This window comes from Pyxicephalus adspersus, chromosome 9 (genome assembly GCF_032062135.1).
Source record: "Pyxicephalus adspersus chromosome 9, UCB_Pads_2.0, whole genome shotgun sequence".
NCBI lineage: Eukaryota > Metazoa > Chordata > Amphibia > Anura > Pyxicephalidae > Pyxicephalus > Pyxicephalus adspersus.
The window spans coordinates 40733510-40752033 of record NC_092866.1 but is presented as its reverse complement, the minus strand read 5'-3'; the positions used below and the strand labels follow the sequence as shown (position 1 = coordinate 40752033).

Here is an 18524-nt window from a genome sequence, read left to right as displayed (position 1 = left end):
TGGAGGCTGCTGCTGCTGGCATCTCCGGAGAGATGCACAGCACAATGTAGGATTTCTGCATTGTGCTTGACATCTCACTGCAGATGCCAGCAGCAATAGCAAATCTTTTATTTCTGCTAGAGGAGCTGCGGACACTGGGTAAGTATTTGCTTTCAGTTGTAATCCGATTGTCATACAATGTATGACAATCGGATTGCAATCTAACATTTGTTTACATTTAACCACCTGGTGAGAAAAGTTCGGGGTTAACGATAATTGCAACTTTTTTTAGCACGGAAAAGTTCGGGCTTAACGGTTGGGAGGTTAAAATAGAGATGAAGAAGTTTTAGGGCTTGCTTTGGGTATAAGGTTAGAGTTGCCATTCTCAACCAGGGTTCATTAAACTGTTGCTGACTGACCTCCCATTTGATGCCTCCATAGTTATGGAGATAATGACATTTGCAATCTGCATGACTTCTATGATGTTTTCTAGAAATGTGGTATCCTAGCCACCACAGGAAGGGGTCATTCTTTCATTGGCCACCAATTTAAGAGGACTTTTCCCCACTGACCCTCAATGAATTGGATTTAGCAGGGGTTCCCTAAAATCTGAAATTAAATTAAAAAAATCCTTGGAAGTAAACAAAAAAAGATTAGGTTAGAGTTTGGTTTAGGTTATATTTTAGGAGGGATAGGAGCTTACATTATAGGTTAGGTTTGGGGTAAAGGTTAAATGTTATTTAATAACGTAGCTGATGAGTGGCTGGAATTAGATATTTGTCTGGTAGTGCAAGCAACACACATAACATTTTGTTTTTTTTTACTATTCCATATGAAAAAGGAAGTAAATCTCCATGTGAATTATTACTATTCTGCAGGAGCTCCCTAGAATTGCCAATTAAACCCAAAAACTACCCAAAACAAAAAAAAATACACTTGCCTTAAATCGCGCAGAGCACGGATTGGGTCCCGCATGATCCTGGCATCCGTCTCAAGGCCAACGCGTTAGACGCCGCCATCTTCTCTCCGCTCTTCCGGGTTCTTCTTCCTACATCACCCAACGCAGGCGCGGGATCAGGTGACGTAGATGACAAACAGAAAAGGGTTGCCTACCTTTTTATGTAAAGTGAAAATTCTGAATTTAGGTACGCTTTAAGTATGTCAGAAAAAGCTGCACCTTGGCAAGCAATACTCAGAGTCATGCCCACCCCAAGCATAGCTCCCAAATACCCCTCTGTTAGAAGGATGATTTCTCCTTTGAAACCAAATCCCTCTGTTCTCATGATGAATCTGATGAACAGATCTGTATAAAATGTTTTATTTTAATAGAAAGAGTGACCCTTATATCTGGCCTCTACATTGCATTTGTTAAAGTGAAGTGTTTGATCCTCTTATTAATTCCAATAAGCCAGTTCATGCCAGGGCCGTGTTTTTTTGTGATGGGCAAGAAAAGCATTTGGAAAGGGTTAAAAAAACACACTCCAAACGCTCCCATTGAAATGAATTGGCATTTTTGGGCTTTTTAGGTGTTTTCCCCTATTCTGACCCTTCTCTGCTACATAACTTTTAAAATAGCTTTAAAACACTTAAAAATAATATAAGCTGTATGGGCATTTAGAAATTTAAAGTCAGTGTAGACTTGGCCTAAATGACAACAGATCAGAGCAATTAGATCCCCACATATTCAGTGATTTAATTACTGGTTACTAGCTCACAACTACAAGACAAAGCCAGGGGGTAAAGACAACCTACCTCCAATAGGTCACCTTATCTCCCCCAACCCCTCCCCCCCCATACTGCACAATCACAATATGTGGATTAGTAACTGTGCCGTTCAATTATGGTTTATTAAGCTGATGAATGGCTGCTGTATACCACTCTGACACAGGACAAGGGCAAGGGCCACTTACATGTAGGCATGAGAACAACATTAAGGCCCAAATTCAGCATATATTTTTTAATTGTAGCCCAGGTAGCAGAAAATATGGGGGGGGGGGTTCACCTTTAGGGCATAGGACTATTACACTTACCTGTTCCTCACTAAAACACAGGCATCTCTCTCCTGGGCATGTGGGCAGTTCTGATGCTGGGCGTGCCTCTGTTTCCAAGCTTTATCAACTCCATCCATGCCGCTGGCCAATCAGGAAGTAGCCCCTTTACCAGCCCTGGCTATTTAGCTTGCTCTCAGACTCCATTTTGTGTTAGTGCACCAAGTTACTAGTGCCTAGCTCCCCAGTTCTGTGATCTAGTTCCTGTACACGTGCTGCCTAATTCAGTGTTTCCTCTGTCCAGCTCCTGTGTTAACCCCTCATTGTCCAGTCTGATGGTTCCTAGCTAACTTCCCTGTGCTGTTCCACTCTGTCTGTCTGTCTGTGGTTATCCCTACTTCTCCTGCTGTTTCAGTGTCTCCTGTGTTCCCTGTGCCCGCAGTGGCCCCTGTGTCACTAATGTCTGTCTCCTGGATCCCTGGCCATTGACCCCTGGCGTGTGACCTGACCTCTCTTGCTTGTTGCCTGTCTCGGCCCCGGCTTTCCTTGACTATCCTTCTGCTTTGTGATTTTGTACCTGGCTTGCCCACCTTGGTGTGCCCAAGAACCGCAACCTAGCGGTAACCAGCAGCTTAACATCCTCACCATCAGAGGCTCTGGAGAAAACCTGGTTACTGCTTAGACTCTGCGCTTTGGCCCTTCCCAGGGCTCACATCACCTCCGTGCAAGCCATAGCGCCCCTTAGTGGTCCTGTCTCTCTGTGTGTGACAAAGAATGGGAATGCTGTGTCATGGCTCCTCCCCCTGTGCACAGCATCCTTCACTCACAGCCTATTAAAACAGGTAGTCCCAGGTTAAGGACATCCGACGTATGGACGATTCCTAGATATACACAGGACATCCCTGCTCGTTTGTGGGCAGGACGGAGGCTTGATTGGGGGAGGGGGGAGTCTTTTGCTGTTCTGCAGCCTCTTGTAACTCTTTAATGACCAAGACAAACTCTGCAGTTGTTTCTTTTTGCATATCAAAGCACAGCTTGCTCCAGAAGTTAATGAATGTCTAGGCTTTATAAAGTTTTTTTTTTTTTTTGCTTTGTGTTTAACTCACAGTGAGGAATTTTTACAGTCACTGACACCACACTGCCTAATAATATGTTTAGATTAAAATAATGTACCTGTTCCAATTTACATACAAATTCAGCCTAAGAACAACCCTACAGTCCCTATCTCGTATGTAACCTGAGGTCTGCCTGTACAAAGATCAGTGCAGGTGTCACCATGGAGATGCCTCTCTACCTCTACAAGTCATGTGACCAGCCTGAAGATGTGTAATGATTATAATTACCTAACCAGCATTGTGATGCCCCCCTGAAACCCCTCATTAGCATATTTCCTCTCTCTTCTCCTGGGTACGGGTGCTTTAGCCCTCCTGATATTTAATATGGTAAAACATTTTAAAAGTTCCTTTCAATCTTTTAAAAATCTAATGATCAGCCACTTCCTGTCATAAGGTGACACCTGTCTCCTAACTGTGCTTTTGTGTTGTCACCCAGTAACATACACCCCACACATCATACATTCAAAGGTGCAGCCAATGCTCAGAAATGATAGAAGCATTATTATTCGCTCCTTTGTGACCCCAATCTTTAGGAAATGCCAGGAGTTCAAATCTCCCTCCCAGGATATCACTGTTCCGCCTTTTCAATCAAACAATCTTTATTGGCAATACAGTGAGGAACAATCTTAGCACGCATGCGTACAGGGAAGATCGGTGCTATTTTTTCCACACATGAAGAAGCAAGGGATGGCGGGCACCGGGGTGACCACAGACCGCCTCACCAAACCCAGCTGTCTGATAGTGTGCAGTGCTGTGAGCGGAGGTGAGGGAGGGGCGGGGTCATGTGACCGTGTGTGAGGAGGGCTGTGTCATGTGACTTGCCTTCTGTACAGCTTTATCAGACCTGTACTATGTAGGAGAGGGGTGTGTGTAGGGTTGTATTGGATGGAGCCTGTTGTGTGTAGGGGTGAGCATTGGGTTGTATGGGAGGAGTGTGTGTTTGTGTAGGGTTGTATTGGATGGAGCCTGTTGTGTGTAGGGGTGCACATTGGGTTATATGAAATGAGGGTATATGATTGACATATAACATGATTGCACTGCTGTTTATGTGGCCCAGTCATGTGTAAAGAAGCGGGTTTGTAGTTTCTCAGATACTAGAGAGGTGTAAAGTTGTGTTATTCTATAGTCACCACAACACTGTTGTACCCCTGGCAGTCATTGTCTTTATTGATAATAAAAAAATTATGCTTTTGGTACAAGGCACTATAGGTGGAGTGATCACTTTTCTTGGTTTAAGTCCATAAATTACAAGCTCTCAGGATGGCTCATATCCCTTTCTTTAGGCTTTACATGCAGATTGAAAAAGGGATCTTTTGCTATCCTGAAAGCTTGCATTTTTATATTTAATTCTCTCCCACCATTCCTTATGTTGTTGGACACCTGTAGGCAATCCTCTCCTGTACTGAATTGCCACATGCACATTGTGACTTCCACACAACAAGCATTCAAAGCTGCAGCAGGTAAATTGCGCTCACCTTATTTCCTGTCTGAAGGACTACAAGGTTCATCCAGCCACTTCTCTCTACTTGTGCCATCCTGGCCCTTCTCTTTTAACTATTTGTTCTCTGGCCTGTCAGTCATTTAGTCACGCCTTCACATGTGGGTGTTGGGCTGGTCTGCAAGCAAATGCAGTTCATCTATAAATGGCTATGTGCTGATACAGTGTGTGAGAGGTGGTGCTGTGAGCAGAGAAATCCCCTGTCCATTCTACTGTCACGGTGTTTAATTCACACAGACTACGAAAATTACACTAAATGGAGTCACAAAGCAGTTCAGTGACTTAGGTTCTACAGGGTTGTACGCTCTGTGCTAACAGTGCTGTGCTTGTGCTGTCAGATGTAACAGAAAGAATAAGAAAGGTTAATGAAGATCTGCTTCGGAGATGAGCTTGGGATAGGGCAAGCAGGGTATGGGGCAAGTTTTTTTGTTTATTAATTAGTATTTTTTTTTCATTTTTAACATGCAGGTAATATTCAAATACATAGCTTCACATCTACTGATTTTATACCTGCCGTCATAAGTTCCTACTGTAGATGATGGCAAAAACCAAAGTCCTAAAAACACATAGATTCACAGCATGTACCAAGCAGCAAAATATGGAGTGGTATATCATAGAATAATTACTGGGAGCTTTGATTCTGGGAAATTGGGAAATACATTAAATGTTCTGTATGTAGTGACTTTTTTTTTTTTACATGATATTATAATATTTTTCCTGAAGGTGTTTCTGCACAATCGTTTCTTCAGACATTAAATCTAGCAAGCTCAGCATTTAATCTTCAAGTGGCCTCCCCTGGGGTGAGTGGACAGTAGCGGATGATATACGTCTAATAATATCTTTTACAAGTATTTTTAGCTTTATTAAGTTCTCTTTCTCTGATGGTTTGTACACCCAAATACCTACCTGATAGTTTATTGTTAAAAAACATTGCAGAGTTGTGCTCATCATTCCCAGGACATTAATATAGAAAATTGTCTTGGGCTGCCCACTAATGTGACCTGTTGGTATCCATCAACCCATAGCCCTCTGGGATATGTGACGTAGGCATCCCTGTTGGCTGCGGGTTTCCCATTCAGTCTTTCCAGCCACAATAAAATAATAAAAAAAAATAAAAAAAACATTTTTTATTACATAAAATGATTAGGTACGCTTTAAGAGTACATTTCAAAAACATAATATAAGATGTAAAACATGAAGCTGTTCTTTGAACTTCATGCAATATATATCATATATATCACTACATGTTTGGGTAATTTGACTATCCTCATTTTCTTTTGATGCTTTTCTGTCACAACAACTATATGTGCTAGGCTGGAATGGATTGGTGGGTATAAAAGCTTTAGGCAGGCTGCAAAACTAAATGATGAGTATTTAGCCAATCATGTGTTAAGTCTTCTGGGGCTTTTTGTTAGGTCTATGGGGGTCAACTCTTTTTGGGAAAATGTTGCAGACAAAATCTTTAAAATCCTTAGATTCATTATTATTGTAATTGATATTTACCACAATGATTCTTTTTTAGGCAAATTGCTGGTATAGTCATTATAAATTGCTGATTATCTTTTACAGGGTAAAGCACTCGATTTTGTGGGAATCCACGAATCGGACACAAGATGGTTCCAAGAATTTCAGTTGAAGCCGTATGCCAATCCAGCGAAACTGGAATCTATAGATGGTTAGAAGTGTAATGTGCTGCTTTTCCTCCATATACAGGTAGTCCCCGGGTTAAGGACATCCAAAATATGGACGACTCCGAGATACCAACAGGATTTGTGCAGGACAGAGGCTTGGAGGGGGGTGCTTTGGCTGACTTGTAGACAAAATCTTTTGCTAAAAGCAGCTGAGCTTGTGGGGGATCTTAAGAGCTGAACTGATGATTTGCAGACTCTTGTAACTCTTTAATGACCAAGACAAACTCTGCAGTTGTTTCTTTTTGCACATCAAAGCACAGCTTGCTCCAGAAGTTAATGAATGTCTAGGCTCCAAATTTTTTTTTTTTCTGTGATTAGCTCAAAGTGAGGATTTTATACAGGACCTGACACCACACTACCTAGCAATATGTTGAGATAAACATCTGTCCTAATTGCATTTAATAAAATTATGTACTTTGTTCTGATTTACATACAAATTCGACTTAAAAACAAACCTACAGTCCCTATCTCCTATGTAACCCGGGGACTACCTGTAATCTTTATAACCAGAGGCCAATTACTGAAAACTTAACTGAAGTTGAAAAAGGGCTTAGCAGTCTCTAGAGCCAACATCTTTGAAAATTTACAGAGAGAGAAAACTCTTTTGTATTTTTACTGAAATCTTTTTCCCAAGCTTTACAGTCATTTAAACACAATGTACAATCCATACACAGCGGGTGAGATTAACACAAGGAAAATAGCTTTGCAGGGGAAATGGCTCTGAGATTCAAGATATCAATTGTCATTATTTCAGCAGCATTAGTTTAAATCTGTACCCCAGAGAAAAAAGTGGAAAGATAGTGCCTCTTTATGGCAGAAAATAAGTCTAGCATGACATAAAACCTTTTATTTCAATTACTAAAACATATACTTCTTAGAAACATAATTGGTAAAAGAGGCCATGGCAATGTTTAACCATGACTTTATAAAATACTCTCACTAAAGAGTCTAAGATGTGGGTCAGTACTGTACTTAGGTCTCTCCCGACGCATTTCGCCCTAAACGGGCTTCCTCGGGAGATTGCCGAGACCCTAGAAATTACAATAATGATAGTATAGTATAGAATATCCACAGTATTCTTACAATTTTGACATAAGCAGATTCATCTCAATAGTCTTGACTTACTTGGTATATTGACCTCACGAGAAGAAGGTGAAAGAGTACATTTAACCCTGAAAATGTCACAAAAAGGGGGAAATGACTCAATTGGAGATTCCACAATTTCATATGAAAAATAATCGCAAGTGTAAATAAACATGTTATTGTATTGGAATTATATTTAGGAAATATAATTCTTACTTGGATGGCTATCTTAATGATGTAATAATTATTAATTAATCCAGTTCTAGTAGGTGGAGGTATCTAGAAATATATATTAAAAAAAAAAATGAAGTTCTTTTATATATATTTTTGTAGCATCACAGAATATATCTTAATTATGTAATATACATTTAAACCACAAAGTGGCGTACCTATGATTTAAATATGTACACTGGCTGCGATTTTATTTTTTTTATATATCTTCAACCTATGATAGATCAATGAGAAAATAAAAATGGTAATGGTTTTGTTTTATATTTTAAAGTATTGATCATGGTAAACATTACCATGGCCACTTTTACCAATTATGTTTCTAAGAAGTATATGTTTTAGTAATTGAAATAAAAGGTTTTATGTCATGCTAGACTTATTTTCTGCCATAAAGAGGCGCTATCTTTCTACTTTTTCCCTTATGTATTATTGGCTCGTCAACCACTCTAGTGGTATTTTCTAACCTTATCACTGTGGGATTGGCTTCCTCTCCTTCTAAATCTCTACCCCGGTAAAAGCTGATAAACAATTCTAGCTTGGTCATTTATTCCACTTCTTAGAAGCTCTTTACTTACCTTCCTTCATGTGCGGTTTGTCACATCCACACACTACATTTATAGTACAATGTGACTGGGCATACCTAGAATCAGCTTTTTATAGCATGCTGGAATAAATTCCTCCTAGAATTCCTGGTTATCACTACATTACACAATATTTGCTGTCAATTTTGCACTTGACCAACCAGTACGATAATCGATTAGTCAGAATCTCTAAAACATCTCACACACACATATACTATATTCTGCTCTTTCAATTATCTTTTTTGAATAAAAAGTGATTAACATTCAAATTGAATTAAGTCTGATGAATTGAATTAAGTCTACACATGATTTGTGTACTTTCAGTCCGTATTTACCAACTCATCTAAACAATCCAAATCTAATCAGAAATCCAAAAATTGATTGCTTACATTTGACTGCTGATTCCCCTTCATATTTTATTGTTTTATAGGAGTGGATTAAAGCAGAAAAGTAAAAATCATCCCACGTGTACTAGTTATATGGATAATTTCTGAACATATATATTTATAACCTATTATTTGGTGGAAACCTAATGCCCTTTGAAGAAGAAAGACCCATAATTTAAATTCACTTTTTTTTTTTTTTTTAGGTTCTCGTTATCATGCACTTTTAATCCCACATTGCCCAGGGGCTATGACAGACTTGGCAAACAGCGGCTATCTGGCTAGAATTTTGCAGCACTTCAAAGCAGAAAAGAGTAAGTTGGGATGATTTAGCTGTACTCGTACACTGTTAACAGGGAAGGGGCTGAGTGACGTTTCCTAAAGTGGACCTTTACTGAGAGATTCTGAAAGATACCATTTCTGAACTCATTTGAAAGATAACTATTTGCCTGGATATAAAGTTGATATTTTAGCTTCAGTGGTCTGTCGCACGACTAAAACAAGAAAAGGCAGAAAATCAGAACCCCAGCCAGGTAAGCTGTAAATATTGGAACCAGGTCAGAAACATTAGTTTACATATTTTCTCAGTATAGGTTCACTTTAACTGGTATGACTGCATAACCTGACATGTTTAAACAATAAAATAATAGGAAATGTTTTTAATAAGGTTTTACTTTTTATTAGCCAGTATAGAGGTTATGAAAAGATCTTTGTAGAACACAAAAATTTTCAATCGCTTGGATATCAGATTAGCGTAGTCACAATACAGATGTTTTTGTGAGATATATTGACTAAAATACACAGTGTGGATGTGGTATTCTTTATTTAACTATGTATAAAGACTTGCAGTTTTCAGCACCAGATTTTCAGTATTAAAACTTGAATTCCCTGACATTATTTAGATGTGCTTACAACAGGTTGTGTTAGCAGACATAGTGAGGGAAATGCCATGGTTCCCTTTAGGGGTTAGTTCTTATAGTTAATGTGATAGCATTACTTTTGTTATGTGCTGGTTCGATATATTGTGTGTAATGGACTTGTTTGTCAATATTTCATATCTTTTAAACTCATGGAGAAATACTTATTTGTGCCAAAAATTCTGGCGCTAAATCGCTGCACCAGAAATGGGCAAAGCAATTTATTTGAGATGAAAATAGGTATACCTGTCTCTTAAAATTTTATTTGCGTTTCCATGACTTTTATTATATTGGTTTCTTCTGTAGAACCTGTCTGTGCCATTGGACACGGTGTGACAGCCTTATGTTGTGTTGTTGCTGAAGATAAATCATGGATATTTCAAGACTACAGTCTCACTGGGGTAAACTGAAACATTTTTTTTCATATTCAGGAGCTGAGTTTAAAACAAAAAAAACAGTGAAATACTAACTTAATTTATCTGCCTTTTTTTAATATTTATAGCTGGGCTCCTAACAGCTAATACACAATAGAAATACATACAAATACTGTTTTACCTGCCAAAAGAATTTCAATTCTTTTTTAATCAGTCTGGTTATTCAAGCTGTGCTAAACGGATCTTCCTGGTCCTGCACACCCAAAGGTCTTTCTGCACACTACACTGCAGTGGAAATTAATACATGCAGTGACTGGACAGTAACACACTGAGTGAGACTATCTCTTCTCTATCTTCTGCCTCTGCTAGGCAGAGATCTAACCCTTCTCCTTGCTTTAAGATATTGTCTTTATTGCTATTTGTGTTTTTGAAAGGCATTTGTTTGCAGGATCAGATCAAATTTAACACTTCTCCCTATAGTTAAAATGAAGTTAAGCAGACAAACATGTCATGTAAGACATGTTTGAGTCTCCAAAGACAAAATTAAATGTATGGGACTCCATGACTTGGGCTTTTATCCAATTCTGCCTGTGTCAGGACAAGATCCTTTAGCACTCAAGAAAATACTATCAAACTACTATTTTTTTTCTTTACTTGTCAGGTTGTTTTCCCTGACATAATTTGAGATTGAAGCTCATTCCTTTGACCCCTAGATGAATGAAACTAAGTAGATGCTAATCACCTGTTCAGTGTTTATGAACCTTTTGTCAGAATGACTTAAGCTTTACCTATAGCATTTTCTACAGATGCTGCATTTACACAGAAAATCCTGGCTATCATTATTACAGCTGGGATTTTCTAGAAAGTGCAGGTGGGTGGTAGGGGTCAGATAGGCAGCAGGACAGAGGATGCTAACTACATGCCTCCTGTGAACAAAACTCAAGTTTGGGGGTACCATGTCTGTTCCCGACTGGTAAAAGACTAGAATATCTCTTTTCTATCTAATTAAAATAAAATTTAAAATAAAAAAAAATGTTGTAGTATGTCGATCGAAAATGGAGACAAAATCTATTTGAAACATTGTTCCCTTCAGACTTGTTTTGGTCATTAATTTTTAAATACAGTTGTACCTCGGTTCAAGGAATTAATTGGTTCCAAAAAACATTTCTTAATCCGAAATTTTGTAACTGGAATCATATTTTCCCATCAGCAATAAAGGAAATAGAAATAATTTGTTCTCATAACCAAAAAAATTAACATTTGTTTTAAATATTGTACTGTACTATTTAACATATAGAAAATACTGTTACATAAAGAAATCAAGAAAAACTTTACCTTTAATGAGGACTCTTTTTGGCGTATAGTATGCCAGCGCACACAGTATACAGCACACACAAAAAATTTAGCAAAAAAATTAAAAAACACAATCGCAATAAAGCCCAGCAATCACTTGAGACGCAGTCTGAGATGTTCACTAGTTTACTGAGACTGTAGCCTGAGTAACACAAGACAAGATGAGCTGAGACAAGACCAGGCAAGATGTTACATTGTTGTAATGTTACAATGTTGTAACATTGTTTTAATTTCGTTTCTGAAAGCTCCTTTCGGTTTCAGAAACAAAATTTCATCTACATTTTCTTTTGAGACCTGAAAATTCTGTAACAAGATACTGTTGTAAAACAAGGTACCACTGTATTTCACACCTGGTGTGTATTGTTGGTAGAATATTTTATCATATTGAGAAAGTAGCTAATTTTCCTTCTCCATTGTTTTTTTAATATGTGACTTCAGCCTTCTGTGTATGAACTTGTCCGTCAGCCTGATTATGGCAGCCTACCTCTTATCCTAGAAGACTTCGCTAAAAATTCTGGAGCAACATATAGTGGTAAGAACAGAGAAGCTTATTAAAGCTTACAGTGGTGTACTTGTGGACCGACTTTCTAAGGACACAGAACAGGCATCTTGTGTTATCATCAGAGCATCCGGTTATCTCCAAAACATGGGTGCTTTGTGATGCATATGTCCACCACAGTTTCCAGAGTTAATACCTAGATCACATCTTTCTTCCCTTGCACCTTCATTTTGGCCACCGCATATGACAGACAATCCCACTGGCCAATGGATGATTGGGTGCAGAGAAGGTGGTTCTAGGACAGAACATAAAAACTGTGATCAATGGTAATGTAATACGAATGCATTTCTCTAACAAACGTCCCTGCATAGCTGTTTAATATACAGATCATCCTGGAAAGTAGTTGCTATGTGTATGGTCAAAAGTGATCAATTAAAAGTATGTTATCAAGTTCAAGCTGAATGAGGTGGATTGTGTGTAACATGCCCGGTGAGCTTTCACTGCTGGGGCCAAACCTTTGAATTAGAATTATGACAGTATATATATTTGGGTTTAGCTGGCATTCTATCCAGTTTCCCAGTGTAACTTATCAGTGAATCAATGTATCTTTGTACATGTTTACTATGTTTACAAGTAAGAACTGTTACCTTATGATGTTTGGGCTTGGTATGCTTAGACATTTTATTGCCAGGCTTATAAATGAACAGTGCATTTTAAAAAAATAAATGTTTGCTTATTGTGATAAAAAATCTTCACTGAATATTTTAACTGACTGACTTATCTTCATTTAGCCAGCGAGCCAGATGCTGTTCATGTTGTTCTGGACAGACATCTGATAACAGGACAGAATGAAAACTCCACAATGGCTGCTGTTCAGAATCTGATCTTTCTCTGCAATAGAAAGGTGGGTGCTAGCATTCTGTCTTCTTGCTATGTACTGAACTACTGATGTATTTTGTGTACTCTAATGGACAGTGCAATCAAATATTATATATTATTATAGAAGAAATACACTCTTTTTTATGTTCAGACAGATGCTACTAAAGAAGTTCACCAGTTAGTAAACTTAAAAATACAGACAAGACCCTAAATCAACACAAGAAAATGGTTAAAAGCTCTAATTTTGTAGGAGTTTACCAGCAGTGTCGTTGCAGTTTTAATACTGCACTAAATACACTTTATGCTGTGTCTCAAGTCTGCTGAACCACTTCATAGACTTTGCAAGGCAAGACCTTTCTGTGGAAATTGCCATTGCTGATTCTGTTTAACAAAGGCGATCTTTTTGGACTATCATCTTGATACTGTTTTACTATAGAATGTGTCACTTGCCTAAAAAAAGCCAGTGAAGTTTTTGTACACCTTACATGTTTGTTTTTATTTTTCATTGATTAAAAAGGAATAGGGAAAAGATAAGGACAGTCAGAATCAAAGTAAAAAGAAAAAGCAGTTTACTTAGGAAACAACTTGGCTTTCAGAAAAAAGGATGTGTAGGGGTATAAAAACACTTTATATGGAGCAATGTATCATTAACTGGGTGCCGATAAAAGATGTATTTTGTGGACACCATATTACAGGAAAAGTAATTACCACATGACATAATTATATTAGTTATCCAGAAAACCATACTTTTAGGAACCACAGTTTTCTGTATGTTCAATAAATGAAGCAGTGCAACACTACATTAAAGGTTTAACGGGAACAAATTAATGCTTTTTACATTTCTTTTTGCTTAGGAAATGAGATGAGAGAACTCATTATTTATACTCAAATGGACAATCGGTGGGAAGAACTGAAGTCTGATTTGATGTGACCAGCAGCATCCTAGAGAGATAATAACCATTCCATTACTTACTGCATTAGGCTGACCCTCAGAATGGGGATATTGAGATCACAACAGAACTGAACTGTACTGTGAAGTGTAAATCTCAGTCATACTGTAATTGTATCAAAGTGTTCTGACTACTGTTACTGTACTGTACCAATTTATTTCAGTGATGAGGAACAGAGGAAACAAATAATCTGCACAAAGTCATCCAGGTGCTGTGAGGGTAACAGCTAAAATTTGTTGCTATGTTGATATTGTTTCTTCAAAATCATGTGCCGACCTTTTTTTACAAGCCAGTAACGTTTGTCTTTAAAAAGTGATTGATGACACAAAACAAACTAAAAAAATTCCTTTGATTCACTGCCCTTAAATTGTTGTCAACAGATTATTAATGATTTGAAACATTTACATTTCATTTCCTCCTCCTTAGCTCAAAGGAGTTGTTGCACTGTATGTTTGAAACATTTCAAAAAATAAACTCCAAACATTTGGGAAAAGTGTAGTTATCTATTTCACTATGTCCTGCTTTAAACTTTGATTCATAAAATGAAAAATGATTCACACATGACATCTGCTTTTATTATTGTTCATTGCAGAGTTCATTCAAGAAACATACAGTTTACTGAAGTTCTCATCCATTTTAGCCATTCATTCTTTTTAGTAGTCAAGAAAAGACAGAGAAAAAATATTCATAAAACTGAAACTTGTATTTGCTATATTTATATATTAGTTGAAACATGAAGATGGGCACTGTAAACTGAGAAGAGCTCTAAAAAGAATACATTTCAGTAGAATTCTCCTTTCTGGGCAGCTTGTCTAAAGCCCATACAGAAGTCAGACGGACATCAGATCATTGTTGCCATTAATGATCTTTCATGTAAAATTCCAATTACCGATAAATCCACAATTGCTGCACTCTATGGGGAGGGCAGGGGGAGAATGAGTGGCACTCCACTGCTCTCTTCTGCATTGGAGTGCCCACCAGTCATTCCTTATCAGTATTTTATCATCAGGGGCTGCTGTACAGCTCACTGTCAGCTCACTGGTCTCTGGCGACAATCATCTGACATACAAAGCTTAATAATTCTCTTGCTACAAAGTTAATAAAACTAAAGCACAGGGAAGATAATAAATAGAACACCTATGTATGCAAACTACAATCATGAAAATTTGACCAGTGATTTTAGGGAAAGCATATCAATTTAGAATTTCCAGAACATTTTTTTCAATAGCATGCATTTTTTGTTTAAGGTTGCCATTATCTCTGCACATTGCTATGGATGTATTTGCACATTTGTAGAGGATGAGATAATACGTCAATTCTTTTCTGTTTATTTTGACCAGCTTGTGACATGAGTCAGTGTCAGGCAATCCTAACCACCTTACTATCTATCCTCCAGCTCCGCCGGGTTCTCATTTATGCTAGAACTTCTTTTTATGACACCTATAGCAACAAAATAACAGGTTTTATACAAGACGACTGATAAAGTAGGCTTACACCCCAAAAACACATACAATGAATACTTATACATTGTACAACATGCTGCTGGGTGTATATCTTCTAATGCCAAGGTATGCTTGGATGTAAATTTCCATCTTTGGTTATCAGATCAGCAGCAATAGTTTGTTTGGGTCCCCTTCTTTAAAAAAAAGTTTGTGCTTTTAATGCAATGTCCGTATCAAGAATGTGACACCCATTGGTATTCTGGTCATAAATCCACTAGAATATTCCTGCGACGCACTCCAGAGAATGATTTCCTCACCAGTAATACCACCACAGCCACAACAGTGCCACCCAGGACCATTCCGATCACCAGGGCTGGGTAAATTGTGACAGGAACTGCAAAAGAAAAGTATGTATGGGTAGATGTCTTAAAAAACTATGTATTGTGTTAGCATAATGTCAGTTATCAGTATAGGGAGACATTGGGCCTGATTTAATAAAGCTCCCCAAGGCTGGAGAGGATACACTTTCATCAGTCAACCTAGGTGATTTCTTAAAAGTCATTTGCTAAATATTTTTAATTCTGGACCAGATCCATTCCAGGTTTGCTGGATTACCCAGGTTCACTGATGAAAGTGTATCTTCCCCAGCCATGGGGAGCTTTATTAAATCAGGGCCATTGTTAGAAGACAGAACTCCAAACACTATATAAATAATATATAAAGAAAACATATATATATATATATATATATATATACATATATAAATATATATATATAATTGTATATTTGTTTATTAATGCATTATTTGCAAGAAAAAAAAAATTGGCCTATAGCTGGCAATACAGCTTCCCTGTGTCTTACCAACCAATGCAAATATTTTACCCTTGGTTGTGCTGTATACCTGTATATTATATACGTACTGCTTTGGTTTGCAATTAGAAGCAGCTTGATTTACATTAAAGTGTTGGTAATTTTAATATTAATTGAACATTTTTTAGAAACCCATACCCATCCAGAACCTTTTTTCTTGTCTATGTCTATGGAGGCAACAATTTGTGTCCAAAAAGGTGTGGGAACACAGACACATTCCAACTCCTAACAAAAATGGAAAATGAATGGGCCCACTTGCAAAACTGCTTGTCTGGACTTAGCTCAAGGATACTGGTGTGCCAAGACAAGATCTTAGAGCTCTAATAACACAGCACACCTATTTCGATGGAGTATTTTGTTTCCTGTTCCTTCATACTGACCTTTTCTTTTCTCCCAGACAACATAGATGGGTTCTGCAGTTACATGGTAAGTTTCTGTCTCCAGCTGGGATTCTGTTGGTTGTTTGGAAGGTAATGTTGATAGACAGTTGGAACCACAGGAGTTTGAATTGTTGGAGCTCAGGCACAATTTTACTTCACAGCTTATAAATACCTGTATTGGGAGTGAAGACATTTATGTGAAGGACAACTTGAAAGAAAAAAAAATGAATGGTTATAATCAAATAATCATTACAGCAGTAAGTTCTTATTGATTAAATCTATTTAATATGTTTCTTTCTTTTGGAATTTTTAATTGGGGGGGGGGAATAATAATTACAAATAAAACAGTAGGTTAATTAAAAAATTTCATTTGTGTTTGAAATAAATGTTACCGTATATATTTATGGAGACTATTTTACTCATAAGTGATATAATTGATTCCCCACTACAATATACCAAATTTTTTATAAAGGTAAAACACCAGAAACACAAAGATGGCATATATGGTACAATATGTTTTGAGCTGTGTGATAAATATTCTCCATAATTAAGGACTTTTAATAAAGCTGAAACACAAGCTATCATAATTCAGTGTTTGCACAACATGTATGTTAGATTTTATGTATTTTTATTATGTAAATAAAGAATGTGTTTAGGTTTGCTTTGTTTTTATAAAGGTAGATTGGCTTTCCAGTTCAAAGTTAGGATCTTGATTTTATGGGAACAATAGAATTGGTAGCGCAATAATTTTACATTTTATAAGATATAGCCTGCGTTCGCATTGTGGAGATTCCCTCGTACTGCTTGTGTGGTCGCTGGGATTAGGAAAAAAAGGCAAAGTGGTAATGGTTGAATCAATAGTCAGGGTTGTGATTGTTCTGGGTCCCTGCTGGGGAGATTCCCCTCAGTTTTTTTGTAGTCATCATAACAGTACATAAGATGAAATATCTCATGGGGGGAACATAGGCAATAACATGTGATAGAGGTTCCAACCGATCTTGTATCATAAATGCAAAAAAAATGTAAAACACTTACCACTGAGGAGCCAGGAACATGGGTTACTCCTGCAAGTCTCAATGTGAACACCATTTTATTGTCTTCCCTAGTTATTTTCTCCACTGTTTTCTTATCCAAGCACCTACAAACATAGCAGTAAACAGGCTTCAGATGTCAAATTTAGCAACCTAGTACAAGACCTAGTGACACATTGTATGTGCTCCCCTGCAACATCACACTATGTGATGATGTTTTATCGTATATTAATGCATCATGTACAGTAGTAGTTTTGTACTGCTCTACACATATATTAGGTAGATTTAAACTCTGGCAAACCATACAATAAAAAAACATGTCTCCACCCGGGGGATAACCCGGGGGATTCCCCTTCAGGTGTTCTAACAAATAAATCTACCCGTGAAATAAATCTAGCAGAGGGCATGTACAATGACGTCATTGTTAGGAAAGTTTCACAGCTGTGTTTATGTATGAATGCTGCAGCCTTACATCTCTACCAGTACAAACCTCCATATTTCATCTCCCCACCTTTAACAACTTTCAAAATGCGGGGGTCATAATTAAAAAAGTAGTGAAAATTGAACTTTAGGGCTGCTGTTTTAAATGTAAGTGTGTCTAGCAGACGGAAATTAAACATACAAATTATGGACCCCTGGGGTGACTTACATAGCAAGGAAGTGCGAACCTCCCCTGCAACATCACACTATGTGATGATGTTTTATCGTATATTAATGCATCATGTACAGTAGTAGTTTTGTACTGCTCTACACATATATTAGGCAGATTTAAACTCTGGCAAACCATACAATAAAAAAACATGTCTCCACAACTCCTTATTCTACCTACTGTCACACTAACCTCTTACTCTCTAAAGTGCAGGCCCCTCCCTCGTGCCCATGCGGGCAGTTTTGACCTGCTGCCTGTTTTTCATCAGTTTTTATCAGTTTGGTCCATCATGACAGCTGATCAGAAAATAGCCCTTAATCATCCCTGGCTATTTAGCTAGCTCAGACACTGCACTCAGGCATTGCTCAGGCACAGCGTTCGTGCAACGTGTCTCCACTAGGGCCGAGCCCCCTAGCTCTGCTCAGCTAGTTCCTGTTGCCTAATACAGTGTTAACCCTTGTTGCCCAGTCCGTTGTTTCCCAGCCAATTCCCTTCTGGCAGTAACCAGCAGTGCAACATCCTGACCAATAGAGGCTCTGGATAAGACCTGGTTACTGCTTAGACCAGGGGTTGGCAACCCATGGCTTCAGAGCCGCATGCAGCATAGACACTGCGGGGGGGGGGGGGATTCCCC

General features: G+C 38.0%; 2 protein-coding genes across 2 annotated transcripts in view; one reads left to right on the top strand and one right to left on the bottom strand.

Annotated features, from left to right (window-relative positions):
- The first annotated feature begins 3720 nt into the window (after nucleotides 1-3720).
- On the top strand, nucleotides 3721-14011 carry GATD1 (glutamine amidotransferase class 1 domain containing 1). Its single transcript, XM_072421672.1, has 8 exons — nucleotides 3721-3845; nucleotides 5304-5380; nucleotides 6150-6255; nucleotides 8753-8860; nucleotides 9770-9864; nucleotides 11629-11722; nucleotides 12481-12593; nucleotides 13423-14011. Exons 1-8 carry the CDS (start codon nucleotides 3755-3757, stop codon nucleotides 13432-13434), a joined length of 696 nt encoding a protein of 231 aa, XP_072277773.1. The 5' UTR covers nucleotides 3721-3754; the 3' UTR covers nucleotides 13435-14011.
- Nucleotides 14012-14044: 33 nt separating this feature from the next.
- Nucleotides 14045-18524, bottom strand: part of LOC140337843 (uncharacterized) — an 11983-nt gene continuing 7503 nt past the window's right edge. Inside the window, exons 3-5 of the mRNA XM_072421670.1 lie at nucleotides 17246-17348; nucleotides 16211-16382; nucleotides 14045-15354 (exon numbers count right to left, since the gene is read on the bottom strand). Of these exons, the coding sequence (XP_072277771.1) occupies nucleotides 15224-15354; nucleotides 16211-16382; nucleotides 17246-17348 (406 nt within the window). The 3' untranslated portion in view covers nucleotides 14045-15223. The remainder of the gene's footprint in view (nucleotides 15355-16210; nucleotides 16383-17245; nucleotides 17349-18524) is intronic.